The 22,079-nt window shown below is 37.9% G+C and overlaps 1 protein-coding gene across 3 annotated transcripts in view; it reads left to right on the top strand.

Annotated features, from left to right (window-relative positions):
- JADE2 (jade family PHD finger 2) overlaps positions 1-22,079 on the top strand; it is a 202,517-nt gene that overhangs the window by 18,474 nt on the left and 161,964 nt on the right. For all 3 annotated transcript variants that reach the window (XM_083352702.1, XM_083352701.1, XM_083352700.1), the window contains exons 2-3: positions 8,530-8,587; positions 13,357-13,442. In XM_083352702.1, the coding sequence (XP_083208828.1) occupies positions 8,530-8,587; positions 13,357-13,442 (144 nt within the window). The remainder of the gene's footprint in view (positions 1-8,529; positions 8,588-13,356; positions 13,443-22,079) is intronic.

The raw sequence follows: 22,079 nt of genomic DNA, 5'->3' as shown, positions 1-22,079 counted from the left end.
CGAAATTCTGATTGTTTGCTATTAAAAGCTTATGTGGCTTGGACCCTTACTATCTTTGGGACTGCCTTAATCCAGATGGAATCTGCTTGCTGCTGGTACTCCATTTTAGAGAGATTAAATAGTACAGGCCTGGAAAATACATTTTCAGTGGCATTCATGTCACTTTAAAATAGCTTATTACCTGAGATGGATAGCACTTACCCTTTTGTTTTTCAGGAAGTTCGTGAAAACTGTTGTCTTTTTGAGGGAAATTAATTTTAATGAAAAACAGATTTTTGAGGGGGTTTAAAGTTGTTTTAGCATAGCTGTTATAAGCTATCTAGATTTGTTTAACTGGGCAGCGTACAAATAATGGGAACTTTAAAAAAATAATGTGGAAGTTCCAGAATGCTCAATCAACATGGCCAGAGATACTTCTAACATATCTGAAAGGTGTCAGATTGAGGAAGACTCAATTGCATAATTAGTTACCATCTTTACTTACGGTATTCCACAAGCCTCTGGATAGTTGATACTGAAAGTCAAGGAGTAGGAGTGTGATATAATTCACAGAGAGATCTGCAGAAACCAGAGAGATTTGTAAGCCTGCCTGTTCTCTGCATGGGAGAATGATACAGCTAACAGAGAAACAGTGCAAAGCATGTAGAGAATGCCATTTACCCTGCTGGATGGGGAAACCTAGTAATCTAATCTGCAGATTGTTGTTATTTCAAGATTTCTAGAACCACAAGTAACTGTCAAAGCCTGGCAGATTTTTTTTAGAGGAAACTAGAAGCAGCAATGGAATAACAGGCAAGTTTGGCCTTGGAGTGCAAAATGAAGCAGGGCACAGGCTGATAGAATTCTGTCAAGAGAATACGATGGTCATAGCAAACACTCTTTTCCAACAACCCAAGAGACGGCTCTACACATGGACATCACCAGATGGTCAACACAGAAATCAGATTGACTATATGCTCTGCAGCCAAAGATGGAGAAGCTCTATACAGTCAGTAAAAACAAGACCAGGAGCTGACTGTGGCTCAGACCATGAGCTTCTCCTTGCAAAGTTTAGGCTTAAACTGAAGAAAGTAGGGCAAAGCACTAGGCCAGTCAGGTATGAATTAAATCATATCCCTGTTGAATATACAGTAGAGGTGACAAATAGATTTAAGGAATTAGATCTGATAGACAGAGTGCCTGAAGAACTATGGACAGAGGTTCTTGACATTGTACAACAGGTAGCAACCAAAACCATCCCAAAGAAAAAGAAATGCAAGAAAGCAAAATGGCTGTCTGAGGAAGCTTTGCAAATAGCTGAGGAAAGGAGGGAAGCGAAAGGCAAGGGAGAAAAAGAAAGATACACCCAATTGAATGCAGAATTCCAGAGAATAGCTAGAAGAGATAAGAATGCCTTCTTAAATGAACAGTGCAAAGAAATAGAAGAAAACAATAGAATAGGGAGGACCAGAGATCTTTTCAAGAAAATTGGAGAAATGAAGGGAACGTTTAATGCAAAAATGGGCATGATAAAGGACCAAAATGGCAGGGACCTAACAGAGGCAGAAGAGATTAAGAAGAGGTGGCAAAATTACACAGAAGAACTATACAAGAATGAGCTTAACGTCCCTGATAATCACAATGAGGTGGTCACTGACCTCGAGCCAGACATCCTAGAATGTGAAGTGAAGTGGGCCTTAGAAAAGCTGAGCAACAACAAAGCTAGTGGAGGTGACAGTATTCCAGCTGAGCTATTCAAAATCTTAAAAGACAATGCAGTAAAAGTGCTACACTCAATTTGCCAGCAAATTTGGAAAACTCAACAGTGGCCACAGGATTGGAAAAGATCAGTTTACATTCCAATTCCTAAGAAAGGCAGTGCCAAAGAATGTTCAAACTATCGCACCATTGCACTCATTTCTCATGCTAGTAAAGTCATGCTTAAAATCCTACAAGCTAGACTTCAGCAGTATGTGGATCGAGAACTACCAGAAGTGCAGGCAGGATTTCGAAGAGGCAGAGGAACTAGAGATCAAATTGCCAACATACGCTGGATCATGGAGAAAGCTAGGGAGTTCCAGAAAAACATCTACTTCTGCTTCATTGACTATGCTAAAGCCTTTGATTGTGTGGATCATAACAAACTGTGGCAAGTTCTTAAAGAGATGGGAGTACCAGACCATCTTATTGGTCTCTTGAGAAACCTATATGCGGGTCAAGAAGCAACAGTGAGAACTGGACACGGAACCACTGATTGGTTCAAAATTGGGAAAGGAGTCCGGCAAGGCTGTATACTGTCGCCCTGCCTATTTAACTTATATGCAGAGCACATCATGAGAAAGGCAGGGCTAGATGAATCAAAAGTTGGAATTAAGATTGCCGGAAGAAATATCAACAACCTAAGATACGCAGATGATACCACTCTAATGGCAGAAAGTGAAGAAGAACTAAAGAGCCTCTTGTTGCAGGTGAAGAAGGAGAGTGCAAAACTTGGGTTGAAACTTAACATTAAGAAAACCAAGATCATGGCATCTGGCCCTCTCAATTCCTGGCAAATAGATGGGGAAGAAATGGAGGTAGTGACAGATTTTATTTTCCTGGGCTCCAAGATCACTGCAGATGGGGACTGTAGCCAAGAAATTAAAAGACGCTTGCTCCTGGGGAGGAAAGCCATGGCAAATCTAGACAGCACACTAAAAAGCAGAGACATCACCCTGTCAACAAAAGTGCGTATAGTCAAGGCTATGGTCTTTCCAGTTGCAATGTATGGTAGTGAAAGTTGGACCATAAGAAAGGCTGAGCGCCAAAGAATTGAGGCCTTTGAACTGTGGTGCTGGAGAAGACTCCTGCGAGTCCCTTGGACTGCAAGGCGATCAAACCGGTCAGTCCTAGAGGAGATCAATCCTGACTGCTCTTTAGAAGGCCAGATCCTGAAGCTAAAACTCAAGTACTTTGGCCACCTAATGAGAAGGAAGGACTCCCTGGAGAAGAGCCTAATGCTGGGGAAGATCGAGGGCAATAGAAGAACGGGACGACAGAGAATGAGGTGGCTGGATGGAGTCACTGAAGCAGTAGGCGTGAGCTTAAATGGACTCCAGAAGATGGTAGAGGACAGGAAGGCCTGGAGGAATGTTGTCCATAGGGTCGCGATGGGTCGGACACGACTTCGCAGCTAACAACAACAACAGAAGCAGCAATACAGTTGGTTGACAGGGGACTCTGAAAAAACACTCTTCCTTCCTTTGAGAGAAGGGGTCCTTGGCGCTCTGTGAGATATTTCATTACCCAAATTAGGTAACATAATCCATGCTAGTGATGACTGTTATCTACAACCAAGCTCAGAGAGCACCAAGGACCTCTCAGTTTAACCCTGAGTTACAAATATTTTACTTTATTGGTTTGTTTGTTTGAGAGAGAAGTAATAGAAGAGTAGAGTCCTCAGCCCATTTTGTAGTTATTCAGGCTTTGTGACGTTGTGTGCTGGTAACGTCTGGGGAAATGCTGCCAGCATGGGAGCATCTTTCATCAGCCTTTTGTAATGGTTCCTCGGTTATGAATGGATAGTTAGACTATAGTTTCTGCCCATGATTTGCCACGTTATGGGATTATGGTGAAAGAGATTCTGATAATTGCTCAACAGTTCTGATGTATAATGCATCTAAAAGGCAAAGTTGGTTGTAAATCTATTTCAGAAAAAAATACTTCAAGAATACAATTCTTATTATTGATTTTCTTTTTTTTTACATGGCATGCATTTAAGCCGGCACAGGCCATCTCTCAGAGATGCTATAGTTCAGTGTGGCTCATCTGAGGTTGAAACTCTGATAGGTGTGAATAGCGTCAGGTTGAGACAGGCTGCTATAATTGTATCTGGCCTTTAGGTTTCTGCGTTAATATTTGAATTCCAAAGTCCTTTTTGATTCCGTATGTTATCATAATTTTCCCCCAAATGGTGCCTTCCTTGTGTGTTAGAAATAAATGCATTTCTCGAAGTTCCCACCAACATGTCTGAAAATTTGGAAGTTGTAGCTTCAAAGCTACCAGATCAGGGAAGACAGAATTAACAAGGTAAGATGTTGCAAGCTCCCATTTAGGAGAGAAGCTTGATGTAAAAGGGAAATGAGCTCCAGACTTTTAGCATCATTTTACAAGTGAAAAAATTATAAGGTAAAGGTAAAGGTTCCCCCGCACATGCGTGCTAGTCGTTTCTGACTGTAGGGGGGCGGTGCTCATCTCCATTTCAAAGCCAAAGAGCCAGCGCTTGTCCGAGGACATCTCTGTGGTCATGTGGCCGGCATGACTAGACGCCAAAGGCGCACGGAACGCTGTTACCTTCCCACCGTAGTGGTCCCTATTTTTCTACTTGCATTTTTACGTGCTTTCGAACTGCTAGGTTGGCAGAAGCTGGGACAAGTAACAGGCGCTCACTCTGTTACGCAGCACTCGAAATTCAACCCACCAAACTGCCAACCTTCTGATTGACAAGCTCAGCATCCTAACCCACTGAGCCACCGCGTCCCTAAAAAATTATATAGCTTCATAAAAAATCCTGCTAATCTCTGCCAAGTTATTTATCTATTGCGCAGATTAGTTAGCTTGTGTTGGCACACAGATTCTAGTGAGTAGTATGTTCTCATGGAACTCAATTCACTAAATGAAGCTGCTTCTTGCATTCAAATGGATTTTCCCCATGTAAATTCTATTTTCAAGAAAGAGCACACAGGTCTGTAGGTGTAAAAAATAAAGGATAGAAGTAATAGAAAGTAGCAAAATGGTTGAAGTTGATGAAAAAATAGGATAGTAGAATTTTATAGATATATTTCATTCAACCTAATTTTGGATCTAGATAGAATGCCATTAAATATAACTCACAGGTACTGTATTCTAAGGAAATTATGGAGGATAGCACAATAACTTGGCTAAAATATTTTTCTATTCTCAGCTTCAAGAAACAGGAATTACCCTATTATAGGTTTTTTTTTACCTTTGTCCTTTTGGAGTTTTTACATTGACCTAGTCAGCAAAAATCAATACTGTGTTCAGTTGGAATTTCAGCTCTATAAACTGTCTTCAATCCATCTTCAGCACCTTTTTCTCCCCCTGAAATCTAATAGCCGTCAAGTACAAGGCTGCTTTAATAACATCTGTTCCCTCTGAATTACTGGAGAGAAGTATTGATATAGCCATATTGTCAAGAAGTAATTTTAATCATGTTTTGACAGGGCAATTTTTTACCACAGCATTGTCAGTAAAATGTTTATGTTAGTTCACTGTTATTATCATTCATAGTAGTGGTATGTTAAAACATTGCACATGTGTTGGAGATGAAAGCAGTACTTAAGGTTTTATGATTTAGTATTTATGGGAATTCCTTTGCAGATTGTCATCTCCTCCAAAGGATAATGGCATCCTGTGGTCTTGTCATCAAGTGCAATTTTCTTCTAATAGCTCTAGTGATTAAACCACAAACAAAACTATTTTCCATAGTTTGGTTGTTCTTTCCTCCCTCAGCCTTAGAGAAAGTTAACAGTATCTATTTGGTGATAGCTTTGAGAACCTCAGACCAGCGTGTTAAGATTCTTTGTGGTTTCCTTTTATGAGATAATTTTGTAATTGCATGCTAGATACACCTGCATTGCTTCACTTTTTAAAAAGCAGGTGTGTCAAGAAAGGCTTTTTTCCCCCCACAACGGAATACATGAGCCCTTAATACTTAAGGTTTAGTCAAATTATGACCCCCAAGATGATGCAGATAACTTTTTCATGCAATGAGGAAACAGATAATTGTAGCTTCTTTTGCCTGTTTCTAAACAGATTCTGATATTTTCTCTCCCATATACATACACCTGTCACTTGGGGAGACAGGGAGAAAAACAGTAGGAAGAACAACAAGAAGACTGTGATCCAGTCTTGTCACAGCTAGTAGAAGCTAGTGCTTGCCTTGGATCCTTTGCCCTTGGATGTTGATACTTAGTTTTTGTCTAATAAGGGATGCCATCTGTATCTTAAGATCTACTGGAACAGTTTAGGTTACCGAACCTGGAAATAGAAGATGCAGTTGCCCCATTTTTGTGATGCAGGATACTGCTATGATTAGATTTATACAATTTCATATGAACCCAAATACAACTACAGGGAATCCTAACTTATAAGTGGCAGTGGGAACCAAGAACACTATTGTAGAAGTGATGTGGTTATAACATGACCATGCTAATTGTACAGTGGCACTGTTCCAGCAGTAACAGCTGTTGTTATTAGGTGAATCTTGCAGTCTCCGTGTCCCATGGTCACATGATTGTCATTTGTGATCATCTGCTACCTTCTCCATCGATTTTCCTTGTCAGAAACTGGCAGCACAAGTTGCAAATGGCAGTTACATGGCTGTTGCATGCTGCAGCGTTGTAATTGCAAGTCAGTTGCCAAGCTGAGTTACAGTCACATGACCACACTGAAGCTGCAGGGACCCCTTGTGAGTCCCCCTCATTTAATGCTGTTGTAACTGGTCACTGAACACAAGTGGATGTTAACGAAGACTACCTGTATTTTTTTTTTTGAACAATTGGATTCTGTGCTGTAACAGAACATTTGATATTGTTTCACTCTCAACATTTTTTATCTGACTCTATGGAAAGTAAGAAAAAAGCTTCAAATTAATTAGTTATAGGTAGTGCTTGACTTAATGACAATTGAGCCCAAAATTTCTGTTACTAAGCAACACAGTTAAGTGAATTTTGGCCCGTTTTATGACCTTGCCACAATTGTTACGTGAATCTGGCTTTCCCATTGATTTTGCTCATTAGAAAGTTGCAAAAAATGATCACATGACCCAGGGTTGTTGCAGCCATCATAAATATGAACTAGTTGCCAAGCATCCAAATTTTGATTATGTGACTGGGAAATTCTGCAATGGTTGTAAATGTGAAAAACAGTCATAAGTCATTTTTTTTCAGTGCCATTGCAACTTTGAATGGTCACTAAATAAATGGTTGTAAGTCAAGGACTATCTGTATAGATAGTGCCTTATCTGTAACTTCTAGGAATGATTTCCCAGCATTTGTGTGCTATGTATACAGTTAGATAGCTTGTATTTGATATCCACCAGGTGAGATATGTGTGCTGTTTACTAATACTTATCTGCTAATTTCTGCTGTAACATGGGGATACTGCTATATAGGTGCTATAGATATGCAGCACTACATTTGGCATGTTATTCCCTCTTGTGTCAGTTGGTTTATAAAATGGTAATTATCTGTACATGCAAATAATATACCTATATTTTTAAATTGTATGTAAAACCTTCCCATAATCTTTTTCATGCTGTTTTTTCACATGTACTAATGTACAATTGGAAGCAACCTGTGGAATACAACCTCTTGTTTGTTCTAGTTATTGTAACAGGTTTGACTTCACTTACTGAAATTATCATTAAATGATTTTATTACTCCGGATTCATAAAAATCATTAGCAGGGTAAAAAAGAAATGAAAACCAGGGCTTCAAAAAGAATCCTCTATTTAGGGAATGTGCTTGCCATCTAGATTTCACAGAAGAAATAAATGTACTCTAGAAATAACTATATATACACAAACATACACAGGAAAGTAAATATGGCAGTTATACACAAAACTGAATTTGGTGTAGAACAAATACACTTTAAAGATTACTAAAGTATAACAAAGTTAAACTCAGTCACATACACATTACAGTGTACATAGTTACGGTAACACAACGGGACCTAGTTGAGTCACCTGTTTCATACTGAAAAACTAGTGAGCATATAGCTTTGGGAAAAAAATTTTACAACAATCTGTTGTGGAAGGAAAACAGCATTTTGTTATAAGCATAATAAAAGCTGACTACATTCTGGAGTGATTCTTTTCATATCCTAAGAAAAATGGCCAACTACTTTTAATTTTTGGAGAAAAAAATTATGTATGTTATTGACTTCCTGTGTAGAACAACCACCTAGAGTTTGGATTCCAAGCAAATTACCAAGAGGCTACTTAACTTGTCCAAGTCCTCTTTTTCCCTTCCCATTTTTATAGGAATACAACTGCTTCAAAATAAAACCATTTCCATCCATGTTTTATACTTTGGTTTCATGCCATTGTAATTTTATCCTTGGATGCTTTTCAAAGGGATTCTCCCAAACTCTTTAATTCATTGGATTGTTGAACGTGAATAAGAAGTTGCAAGAAAGCATTTTAGTTGCATTATTTCTTTGGACGTACCAAGTAAATTCCTTAGTGGAGAATCCTTAAATTTGGGTAAGTTGTAGGAGTGGTTTAAAAAGTATACTTATGAGACGTGTTGCATAATTAAAAGCAAGATACACTCAGGCATCCAAGAGGCAGAGACTTGAAAAGAAAATAATGTTACATCTAAAAATTTCATGATTTTTTAAGCCTGTAGTAATTTACTGTCATTAGGCTAAGTATTCACTGGTGCTGCTGGGTTAATGTGATGTGTGGATTTCCTGAGATAACAGTGATTTGGTGCCATAATGAGTTTCTTAAACAGCAAATGTAATGTTCAATTTCTTTTCTTACAGATGGAAGAGAAACGGCGAAAATACTCGATCAGCAGTGATAACTCAGACACCACTGACAGTAAGACTTTTTATTCAAGCCTTACAATAAGATAACCAAATGTTTCCCCTTCAGCAGGAAAAGAATTTTGAATATTTACTTGCAGACAGTTAGAGAAATTATATGTTACAGGTAGTCCCTAGACAATGAATTGTATACAGGGAATACTTATAAATATATTACAAGAAGTAAATATCTACTTACATACCTGTCAGTGGAAGTCTTGGAACTACTTGTCTTTCTGTTGTGAATAATGTAGGCTAAAATAGGCCAAGCCAATGGCAAAACCTTGATCTATGTTTTCTGAAATAAGGAAGCCTATGGGGCAAACAGGTAAGCTTCAAGTTGGGAGTTATCTGGTAGCTTTATTGCCTGACAATAATTACAAGGATGGGGATACTGAAAGTAGAACATGCTTCAAAATTATTCTCCAAACCAAAATGTTTGTCAGAAACTGTACATCTTCTGTCATTCTACATTTCTTACTTTGCTGTATCCAAATGACATTTTAATACCCTATTTCTAATACTTCTTCCTGTTAAAACTTAAGCCCTAGATGGAATTCTTGGTACTTAAGAATTAATGTCTGAGTTTGGGCTGTTAAAACAAGCCAGAGGTTGCAATAGTGCAGTTAAAATGAACTACATAGGGCTATCTCAGTTGACCAAAGGAACTGGCTTTGGACTTGTAGCAGTCACGGAACTTACTTTGGCTTGCAAATGCTATGTAAACTTGTCAATACACCCTTATCTACCTTTAAACAAGGTACAAGGTGTGACATTTAGAACCACATGACACTCTGAAGCTTCTATCTGTTCTTGGAAAAGGGAGGCTGTAGTTAAGTTTATGATTACCCTGTAGTTAAAATATGACCCGCTGTATAAAAAGCAGAGATGAGGCAGGGCTATTTAAAGAGTGACTTGTTTTAAAGAGGTTGTGTTTTTTAAGTCTGCAGGCAAAACTATATTTTGAGGACTACTGTATTTTGGGGGTCCTGCAGTACTACTCAAACCGAGTGGGGCAAGTCCTTCCAGTGGGCACGTGCTTTGTCCTCAGCTGGTTCTGTGGCTGCTTCAGGCAGAGGAAACAATACTCAGCTGGATGACTCTATAAATGTGTGTGCATGTACACACATAAATGGCCTTATTGCCACTTTCCCTCAGGTCTCTCAGAGTCACAATTTCAGGAAAGATAATACTACTACTGAAAGGAGTCAGATTTGCCCAGAGAATGCTACATTTAATTCTCATTCTCTCTCAGAGAGAAAGAGAGAGAGAGGATATATATCAAGATTTGAAATGTGTAAATTTAAGATAAAAGATTAAAAACATTAACCTTTCTGTGTTATTTCCATATTTATTTGAAGGTAAAGGTTTTTTTAAAAGTAGTATAACACTATGCATGATTCAGTGTGGAAAAATATCCTTTCCAGTTAAGATTAATATTTGATTTACAGGTATGTGGGTGGGTGGAGAGTATGTTTGATAGCTATAGGACAGGGTTACTCTGTGCAATCTTGGCACTACTTGCAAATTGATTAAATTTTTAAAAAATAATATGTATAAAAGTTTGTTAGTAAAAAACCTTCTGTTCATTAGAATACAAAGGCACAGCATAAATCAAATGTCACCTAAAATAAAAATTGCTTTGATCTAAGTTTTGCAAATGCTTTGCTTTAAAATTCTGTTTGTTCTTAAAAACCATCAGATCTTGTAGTTCATTGTGATAGTTGGGCACCCAGCTAGAAACCGGGAGACTGTGAGTTCTGGTCTCGCCTTAAGCCAGCTGGGTGACCTTGGGCCAGTTCCTCTCTCTCATCCCCAGAAAGAAGGCAATGGCAAATCACTTCTGAAATCATGCCAAGAAAACTGCAGGGACTTCCAGGATAGTAATCAGGAGTCAACACTGACTTAAAGTCACGCACACACAACCAAAGAAATGACCTCGTCATGTTCTTCGTGGTACAACTTGTATATCCTTTTGGGGTCAAATTGTGTATTAAAGGTGCTACCAATAAGGTGATTTGTAAGACTTATATTCAAGAAGGGATTGATATATGGGTTAGCCTTCTTAACTAGAATAAAATGTTATCTACTGGGGTTTGAATGCAAAAGAAGCACATGCAATTCCTTGTGACAGTAAAGAATGTTCAAGTTCTCCAATCTTCATGAGGATGATGGGTGTGGGAGTCCTTATTTGCCCTGTTACAAGAATAGTGTTTTTTTAAAAAAGAAAACACAAGATAGAGATATCATTAGCCCTGCAAAGAAACAGCAAAAACTCTAGAAACAAAATGAAGCAACACTAAAAAAACAAATCCTTATAGCCTCTGTTGAAATGCAGGGAGCGCCCTACAAGTTGTTTTAAAAATCCATAGTATTTGGTAGCTCCTTTAAAGTGAATTAAGAGAGAATAATGTTATTATGAACAATTAATAATCTATGGAAGTCTGGAACTTATACAGTCCATTTGTGGATACATAGCACTTCTACTAAATTACACTCATCAAGAAAACTGTCCAGGCAATCTCTGAGAATCACACACAATTGAATGGAAAAGGAAAAAAGACACTTGAGGTGGGCTTAAGAGCTCTTGCTAAACTTCTTCACTTGAAGTCTTCACGTTTTTCACTTCATCTAAACATTGTCATGGTAGTTACTTGATAAGTATTCAAGCTGCATTTTTTTCTTTAAGCTACTCTAAAGCAGAGAGGATAGAAATAAACTTTTTTTTTAAAAAAATGGATTTTAGTTTAAATGGGATGCTTTATTTTGATAAAAAACCCTTTGCTTAACATTTTGTGAAACTATTATATAGCACAAAAAGTAACCCTGAACATGACTTCTAATTATATTTTAAATTACTTGCAAATATGGATATGGACCAGAAGACTTGATAACCAATCTCTTTTTAAAAGTGCAAAGATAAGAAAAGCAATGAAGAAAGAATTCAAGGTGATGGGAGCAGTATGCTTAAAACTTGCTGATTCGTGATTCTAACGCATCAAAACAAGAAGACTCTTCAGACACACACCACATAAAATGCAATCACAGTTGATTTTAGCAATAATTAGATTATATAATTTATAGAAGTGGGCTGCAAAAATCTTAACTACTGCTCAATGAACTAATTGTCAGGGTTCACTCTATATTTGAACCCCACTTGAAAACCAAATATACACATTGTGACTTAGCATGGTGTATGAACCCAATTGTATATCAATATAAAAAAGCAATGATTTGAGACCATATTCCTCTCTCCCAAGCATAGTTCATTGTATGAAAAACTTGGGCAACTAGCTACAATCTGTGAGTGCAGAAGAGTGGTAGTTGATGGAGGAAATCTACCTAATCCACATTTTCTGCTTAATATTAATTCATTCCATGGAAGAGACAAATCGAGGAAAGCAATTTCAAACTCTCAGGTGCAAAACCCAAAGCTGGGAAATACGAACTGTATAAAAATGCTAATTTAACCCAGATTTTACTACTCCAGTTGCTAGCAGGACCTAGTTACATGAAAAAAGATACATGACTGTATGTTCATAATTACAAAGCAAATTGAAGGAGAGTGGAAGTAATGTTTTGAGTTCACAAATGCAGTCTAATTTACAGTTAATTAAACTGCTTTATTTTGTGAATCAGTACAATTGCTGGCTTTGCAAACTACACAGAACCATAACCTAACTGCTCTGGTTAGGTTTGCAAATAAACTGAGCCAATAAATTAGCTAACAGTATTTTAGTTTAACATGTTGTGTGAACCCAGACAGTGAGGGATTGAGAACTCCTGAGACCTATGTTATGTACCCCACAATCATTTCTACTTCTCTGGGATAGTCAAGTAAAAAACTAAAATTTGAGTAAAAAAGAATTTAAAAATTCAATCAAGTATTGGGTTTTCCATCCTTTAACTAATGATGGGTTATATGTTTCTAAATTTGTATTTAATTACTTTCTCTAAAATGAAAATAAACATTAAAATAACACGTGTCTCCCAAGGCCCCAGCACTCACATACAAACAAATAAAACCAAAGTCTCTGATACACTTTCTGCTCTCTTTTGTGGCTCTAGCAGCAAAACGATAAAGCAACAAATAATTGTCTGTGTCCATCTTGAATGCCCTATTTAGAAAGAAATACCTGAGTCTAGATTGGATTTGGGGAAGTGATGAGTAAATTTGCTCCGTTTTCTCCAATAAAGATGGTGATTATAAATTTAATAGTTCTCTAGCCAAGAAAAGATGAGAAGAAAAACAAGAAACCATTTTAAGCCCTGAAGATCAGGAGGTTTGTGGTCATTCCATAGTAAATGTTTATAATTCTTTGGGAAAAAGGAATGAAAGTAGCAAGCATTCTATAGAAGAAATTACCTTTGTGGACATGAATAGAGCTGGGCCTGAAGGGAAGGGCTGAAATGGGGAAATTCAGAGCTGAGAAAGAGGATAACATTTCCTGGTGGTAAGCACTGACAATAATGATAGAACTTTTAAAAATGCAGAGGGTTACAAACTGAGATTGCATAATCTGCAGATATTTTAATGCCAAAGGACACTAACAGTGCAGTGCATTTATTGATTTGATTTATTTATTCCTTTTGTTCAGAAGCTTCAGATGGTATATGTAATATGTAGACTGATTTTGACAAATTGAAATTGCCGGCATATGTTGGTATTCCATGCTGAAATCTGTAAGCATTTGAGATTTGTGTACTGCAAACAACATTCAGTTTGCAATTAAACTGTCCTTAATTTAAGGCTTGGTTTATCTTTAAATTTATTTTTCTTCAAAGGTCAAACAACATCAACTTCAAGATGCTCCAAAATTCCAAGTACAAAATCTGGTTGGTCAAGGCAAAAGGAGAAGAAACCCTCAGAGGTTTGTTGAATTTTTAAAAATTTTTTAGACCCTCTTCTTTTTTTATAATTGTTCAGTTATAAACTGCACTCTTAACAAGAGTATGGGTGCAGGACAAAGAAAGTAAATAGGGGAAATAAATTTGATTCAATTTAAATTAAATTTCGTATAATTAAAATGATTCATCATGTGCCTATTTTTCCCCTTAAGCCAGTTTAAAATTACACAAATAGGTTTGCATCTCAAGTTTGCAATCTTGCATTTGAACTTTCCTTCCCAACTTCTTGTTCTTGTGTTAGACTTCAATTCTTGTAAGATCTAACTACTAGCATAAGGAATCTGAGGTGATGGCTAGTGCATTTTCCCTCTCCAATTAATCACTAAGGAGAAAGCTAGATCTAGCACAAGGGACTGCAAGCTTCGTGCAGAATTTGTCACGGTATTTAAATTTTAAGAAAAAGTTTGGTACGTGGAATGATCTATTGCAGGGATCCCCAACCCACAGGCCGTGGATTGGTACCCGTCCATGGCCTGTTAGGAAATGGACTGCATAGCTGGAGGTGAGTGGTGGGTGAGTGAAACTGAAACCATCCCCCCCTCCAGCCTGTGGAAAAATTGTCTTCCATGAAACTGGTCCTTGATGCCAAAAAGGGGACCACTGATCTATTGGACTGATTATAAGCAGTCAGAAGACTTCTAGGTTGAAGTAATGGGTGTGTAAAAAATCATTTATAGTACTGCAGTGTTGACTGCGAGGAGTTTGATCCTGACTGGCTCAAGATTTCCATCCTTCCAAGGTTGGTAAAATGAGGAACCAGTTTGTTGGGGGACATATGTTTACTCTGTAAACCACTATGAAGCAGTATAATAAATCTTAAGTATTATTGCTATTGCTGTTTAAGTAGAGGTCTTTAAAATGTATGTGAGGGAACTGACATCATAGAATCACAGCAGCTTCTATGTCTCTGAGCTCCATTCACCATTTGATTACAGTATCTTGATGAACATCCTTCCCAGATCCCAGTTTAGAGCTATTGTGCACTTTACCACAAAATATATTTGCTTTCCCTTGTATTTTATTAGTTTATGTCAGGTAAGAAAGACCTACGTGTGAAGGCTCAATTAAACTAATTTACTGCTAAGAACCTATGCAGTGGAATCTTCCCAACTAAGGACCAGCCCCTGGTAAGAGTTAAGAGAAGGGTCAGTGGCACTCAAGGGGAGGGGGTTGTTCTTGGCTCTCTTTTGGCTACGTAGGAATTCTAGGGTGAGCCCCCTTTTCACTCTTACCTCAGATTCTATCATCCCTTCTCCTATATCTTAAAATTTATCAAGCTGCCCTTCTGAAGTATACAGGCAGTTCTCAAAGCAGGATGCAATAATGACAATTCAAGTATCCGCTTAAAATTGAGGTTGAAAATTTGGGAAAGATACTTTTGCTTTCTGAAACTATATAAGGAATAGGAAGTGGGGAAGATTATAGGGAGGTTGTGGTTGCCATCCTCTTCCAGGCTGCAAAGTTATCTCCAGATGCCCAAACATGTAGTGCTGGCCCAGGATATTTGGTTGCCTGAAGTAGATCTCAAATGGCCTCCTCATCTTTTTCAAATTGGAGGCTTTTGGGGAAGTATTGTTGCATCATTCAAGCAATAGTAGCTGACATTATTTCAGCCTTCTAAAAATGAGTTTGGTGTCATTTCTCCTACAGTATCTGCCCATTCCAAGCATTTCAGCAGGTTTCAGGTTCTGTCTGTCCTGTAACAGCAGGAACAATAATTTATTAAACTTCAATTCCACCCAACTCCCAATGGCTTAAGCTGGCTCACATCACTCAAACAAATCACAAAAAAGATCAACAGTGGCAAGCATGATGAAGTGAGAGGTCACACTCCCCTTTAACAAAGGTTTGAATGAAGAATGAAATCTTCATGGCTTTTTTAAATAACAGCAGAGCGGGGACAACTGGATCTCAGGGGGAACTTTGTTCCAAGGGGCAGGTGCTGCTTCAGCAAAGGTGTATTTTCCGAGATCACTGATCACCAACCATGTTTGAGGCATATATAGACTGGGGAAGATTGGTCTAAGGCAGGGGTAGGCAACCTTGGCTCTTTTATGACTCGTGGACTTCAACTCCCAGAATTCCTGAGCCAGCTCTGCTGCCTGGTCTAAGGGCAGTTTTACTCATTACAGCAACATATCATAAACATTTTTTAAAAAGAAAAGTATCTTTAAGACTACAGGTAGTCCTCACTTAATGACCAGTCACCTAATGACTGGTTAAGGTTACCACAGGCCTCCCCAGAGCTACTTAATGACCTAGACCAGAGGTTCTGATGATCTCTCGATCTCTCTCTCTCGATCTCTCTCTCTCTCTCTCTCTCTCTCTCACACACACACACACACACACACACACACACACACACCAGTCACACGATCACATTTTGAGTGCTTGGCAACTGGCTTGATTTTATAGACATTTGGAGTGGTCCATGGTCACATGAACACAATTTTCAGGGTTTACTTCTGCGCTCTGACAAAAAGTGGCCATAGAAAAAGTTGGGTTCATTTAACAACTGCAGTGTTTGCTTAACAACTGAAGTGTTTGCTTAACAACTGGTGTTCGCTTAATGATGGCTACAAAACAGGTCATAAAAATCAGGTGCAGTCATGTGGTGGCCTACTTTAACAACTACCATGAATTATGACTGTAAGTGTGGGCTCAGTTACAGGCACTCTTTAAATGCACACCTAATCTGCATTTTTCTGACAATTTCAGAAATAGGCCGAAATTGAAAAAGAATCTGCTATCCACCAACTTTGGTTTAAGTGGTTTATGACATAATGTATGCACATCAAAGTCAGCTGCAGTAAATAAAGTGAGAAAATGTGCATGTTTCAATCCAAAGTCAGCAGTAATGCTTTGTACCATCCCTGCCATGAGCAGTTCGTTTTAAGAGGATGGTTGTTTATATGTGTTTTTCCAGGCTTCTTGCAAGCATAGGACGCATAAAATATCCAGCACAAGCCTCCAGGGAGGTGAGATGAATCACCACTCATGGCAGGATGAAGGAAAAAGAGTTTGGCTCTTTTAACTCCTTCTCAAGGTTGGGCAACAGTTTCCTTTGGACATCTGAGGTGTCAGGCTTCACGTCTCTAGGAAATACAACTTCTTGGAATCATGTTCCAGAAACTGCAGAGCAAGAGAACATAAAATTATTGCTGTTCTTTAATAATGCAGGCTGAGGACATTTATTTAGTAATTCATGGAAAGAGCTGCTTCTTTGTGCTGAACCTAAAAAAACCTCCACTACTTTAAATGCAATTGTTTGTTTGTTTTTCACTCACTCACTCATTCATTCATTCCTATAGCCACCCATTTCAAACAAGTGACTACGGGTGGCTTACTTATTGCTGTAGATCATGCAAGAGAGCATGTTATAAATGCATACACAGTGTTTTTTTCCTGATATCGGCAAATATAGTAGAAAGAATATCCTTATTTCTTTAATTTTTAGAAATTGTCCAATTACCTACTAATAAATAATTAATGAAATTACCTAACAAGCAATTGCAGTTTAACGGCACATTCGTACAGGGTTCCCTTAATAAAGGAAGTATTTGTGGAGTGCTTCTCTTCATGTTAGACATTATTCCCCAAAATTTTTGAATTTGCAGATGCAGATTTTTGATGTGCACGTATGAGTGTGCATGGATTCAAATCCTTTATTCTAGTTAAGCTAAATTTGTTTTGTTTCTGCAATGAAAATTAAGATCCAAGCCGTTTGGGGGAAATCCTTATAAATCTATAAAGCAGAATAGCATTATTTTATCTTCTCCGTATAGCCTTTGGAATTGGAAGGAGCCACTGGAATCTTCTATGCCAATCCTCTGCTGTGCACTGAAAACCCATTGAACTATGCCCAAGGAGTGACTCCTTTTCATTAAAACTACCAGAGATGGAGAGTCATTTCTTCTGTAGGTAGACTTTTTCACTGTCATACAGTTCATACCATCAGGAAGGTTTTCTTTATATCTAAATTAAATGGTGCACCTTATATCCATTATTTCTTGTCCCAGAATAACAATTCAAAATACTTATTGACTTATCTTCCCTATTGCACTGTTTACCTCAACTACTGATGCAGGATTTCCCTTTAGTCTTCATTTCTGCAGATGTGAAATGCCTCATTCCTTCAACCTGTCCTCAGACTAATATCATCTTTTTTGACCTACTGTAACCTGTCTATATCCTTCTGGAAATGTGAAACACAGAATCAGACAATATTCCAGAGGTGGTCTCAACAGAGAATAATAAGGACTTTAAGCATCTTTTGATGCCGCACTTCTTCTAATGTAGCAGAACTTGTTAGCTCTTCTAGCAGCTTTGGGACCTGGGAATTTGAAGGCATTCAGATGAGCTAGATCTTTTTATCATTTCTTTGCTGACCTGCACTCTTCCCTATTTCAGTTTTTCCCTGTCTGTGCTGCTTAAATCATCATTTCCTTTGGATGTAAAGATAAGGCAAAGTAGGAGCTGAGTTCCTCTGCTTTTTCTTGGTCACTTGGTTAAGATTTCTTTTTTTTTGTGGATTAAATAGCATCCCATTGTCTCATTTCCCCCCCTGACATATTAGAAGAAACATTCTTGCTGATTTTGCCTTTCTCTCTAATCTTAGCTCATCTTCTTTCATAGCTTTTTCAGGCTTCAGTTACCTGCTTTAATAAATATTCATATGCTGTTTTAATTGGTTAATGGTCTGTAGCAGATACCTAGCAAGATATCCCTTCTGTCAGCTTGGCCTTTTATCTTATCAGATTCTTTTAACACTTGTGTTAACCACAAATCTAGTAAACCTCTGTACAAGTAAGTTTATTCCTGATAGAATATGCTATCTCCTCTGCTGTGTTGCCACTTCCTCTGAAGCAAGTCCAATATTCCATAATTGAGTGTCATCCCACTATGTTTCTGTAATCTCTACTAAATCATGCTTGCATTTATGCCTCATGGCACTCGGCTAATCTGGCATATTATTTTTAATTTGTGTATCGGTGAAGATAAACTTAAAATAATGGGTTGAACTCCCTCCTCTTTCCTTTATGCCTGTGTGTTCTTTGTTTCAAACTAGTAATTTCCAAAACATTTTGCTTTGTTGCTCTATTCAACCCATTACTTGCTAATTCATTATTCACCAGTGATTTTACAACTCCTACCTCCTTGTATTCTAGTTTAAGGCCATCCTGATCAGGTTAGTTACCTGTTACCCAGATAAATACTGTCTCTCCTTAGAAATTAGAAAGAGCTGCAAACAGCTCTTTCTCCTTGATGTTAATACCAGTACTGAAAAAAAATGAAACCTGTATATTGATTGTACCAATGTTGCACTGAAGAGTTCACCAAAAAATCCTTTCTTTCTTTTGCTGGCCTTTTGTCTTCAACAGAAAATATTGACACCAACCCAGCCCCGAGATCTTTCACCACCCTCCTTCTAGATAACATGCTCTACAATGTAATTTGTGCCCATTGGAAGAGTAGGAAGTTTGTATAATCAGTGGGTATGGTAAACCTGATCAGTTTTTACATCGTATCAGATTTGTGCTCCTGGGAGATAGCATGCATGTTAACAAAGATGGATGGCAGATGGGAATTTTTGTGGCTTTCAAGATGAAGCTGCATACAAATCACCCTTTTTTCCTACTTATTGGTGATTGAATGATTTCACTTGGATCAGACAATAGAACCAATTGTTGGAGTCCGTAGTTGTGTCATGTTTGTAGAAGCTCTCTGGGGGTTTCATGGTTGTAATTGGTTGTTGTGATCTGGGAAATAATTCATTTTGTGATAATTTAGGTTCTGACGGTGATGTATTGCCAACTGCCTTCATTTTCATCCTTTGGATAGGTTGTAAGCTCTCCTGTTTCTGGTGAATAACAGCATACACACTATTCAAGGAATCTTCACTGTGATGATTGAAGTGTAGGGATTAAACTCTGGCCTCCAGTTCACCAGTCTTTGTTTTCAGAAATATAAATGAGGTGTATTTTGTGTTCTAGGAGAAGAGGTAATGTATCTAGGGCAGGTAACTGAAAGAACATGATGTGTCCTGTATGGTATGGAAGGTAATAAAAAAAATGCTGGTTGTAGCTGGTCAGATATAGTTTAACACTTCTACTGCTTGTGATGACTTCTGCTTCCTTCCTAGAATGCAGCAGGAACCCAGATATCAGGGTGAGGGATGTCAGGTTCCCTAAATCAAGTAGTAAGTTTATGACATAGGTGACAATACCTTTTGAGAATTTCCTATTAAAATTGATTGCATCTGTTTCCAGGATCAGTCACTTCAGGGGTTAAAAGAGTTAGCATAATCATTTGGATAAGGGGTCCCCAACTCCCGGTCTGCGGACTAGCACCGGTTCGTGGCATGCCAGAAACCTGGCCTCGCAAACAAGCGAAGCCCCATCCACAGGATGCAGGCTTCGTAACCATGCCCCCTCTGGTCCACAGAAAAACCTCTTCATGTAACTGGTTCCCGGTGCTCAAAAAGATTGGTGGCCGCTGATCTGCAACATAGTAACAAGAAACCACTGAATTCTGGGATGGTAGCTATGAAGATTAGGTAGACCTTGATCGCTTTTATAAGTTGTATTCTGCAGTTCTGAAGTTGGAACATCTTATATGGCAGTAGTTTCCTTAGTACAGTAGGTGTTGAAGTAGGTCCTCTTTCTTTCCTGGAGTGATCTGATTCCATCTTTCAGCTAAGATGCCCTTTGGGTTACCTCCATCAGTATAAATGGGGAAGATGAGGAAACAAAGGTTACATAATCATTACCTATATCAAAGGTGATGCTTATTATGAAAGACTGAGAGAAAGGATTAATTATAGGCATTGCTGTACAACTGGAAAAACTAGATACTTACCTAAGGGGTGGGAGGAGAGAACTATGTTAACCTATTTGTAAACACTGGTTTTATTATATAACATTGTTAGTATAGACAGTAAGAATTCATTATTGGTGAAGATTTCGAATTCTTCTCTGGTCCGTCATCAGTTCTTTAGAGGCCTTGGGCCTTTTTGCTTCTTGCCACAATACATATTCTGGTTTGTTGGTTTGTTTAATTTAAAGCATTTACAAATTATCTAACTCAATCAGTGTGACTCTGGGCAATGTATAATAAACCAATGAACAAAGATGCTAAAATCAAAATAAACAAGGCCAGCTGGAAACAGATACAACAATTAATCACTTAATCACTTTTTTATGGCTAGCATTTGATTCACTTCTACTTTTGAACATACCATTATTATTCCAATACAAATCTCTTCTGGAATTCTCTTACTTTAGTTCCATCCAAAATTATTTGATAAGTTTTATTTATGTTTTTATTATTTTTAATGGAGCTTCTTGTCTTAACCTTCTTCGCTCACTTTCAAAACAGTTTTTTTTACTTCTCTCAAAACTCACTGCATTTTCACTGCCTTTTAAAATCACTATTGTTTCTTGTTATACTCACTACTTGCTTTATAACTATCCTTTTCTTTATAAGAAATATTCTTTCATAATTTTTAGCAATCTTTTCATTATTTTTACCACCTATTTTCACTTCATTATTCCACTAAACATTCATTTTCAAACTTCCTATTAGCATAATTACACAAGCTTCTGTGTAATTCCTTTTAACTTAATTCTTTGCACTGTTTTCATTCAGCTTCTACAACCTCTTATGTCATCTTTCCATTCATATAGTTGAATGGAACCATATCTTGCAACACTTTTAATACAGGACCCATAATTAATCCTAAGCCTTAACTTCCCTGTACATATTCATCAACTTCACTCGACAAGGTCACATCATTGTCGCACAGGTATATTACATGCCTTCCCTTTATCTTAGTTTCACGGACATATATCTCTTTTTCTTGTTTTGTTTAATTTATTAATTCATGCCCATTACTACGATACTGTTTTATTCCAAACCTCAATCTTCCATATGCTGTTGGCATCACAGATGGACCCATAATCATTAACCTTTTCTGCCATCATGGCTTTAGTTTATTAAGGTTTTCACATTTACTGCTTAATAATATAGAGAAAGTATAAACTACACTCACCATTTTTAGCTGCACCTGTGCCATGTGCAACATTCCCTGCTCAGTTGGGGGAAGGGCATCCACTGGGGGTAGGCAGGCAATATGCCAGAAGCACAACTAAAACACAAACATGTTTATGCTATTCTGTAACTCAAGGCGGCGCACATACTTAATATTCCTTCTTCCTGTTTTCCCCAAAACAATAACTCTGTGAGATGAATTGGACTGAGAAAGAGTGACCCAACCAGCTTTCATGATGACTAAGGCAGGACTAAAACTCACAGTATGAGATATATCTAATGCACTAACACCCAGAATGATAGAAGTCAGTAGAAGATTTATATTGAATATTAGAAGAAGGATACAACAAGGATGATGTTGGTTGGTTGGTTGGTTGATTCTCTAAAATGCAGACCACCAAATTAAATGTTGCAAGTATTCATTAACTCTTGTTGCCATATAACCAATCATTTAAATAATCTAAACTGCAGGAGTTTTCTCTTGTCTTTGGGGTAAATTAACAAGAAAAGGTGGGCATTACGCTTTGGAGCAATCCTGGTGGCTTCAGCAT

Source organism: Vipera ursinii, assembly GCF_947247035.1.
Source record: "Vipera ursinii genome assembly, chromosome: 2".
NCBI classification, from domain to species: Eukaryota; Metazoa; Chordata; class Lepidosauria; order Squamata; family Viperidae; genus Vipera; species Vipera ursinii.
Note: the sequence above shows the minus strand (reverse complement) of the source record. Positions and strands in the feature narration are given on the sequence as shown.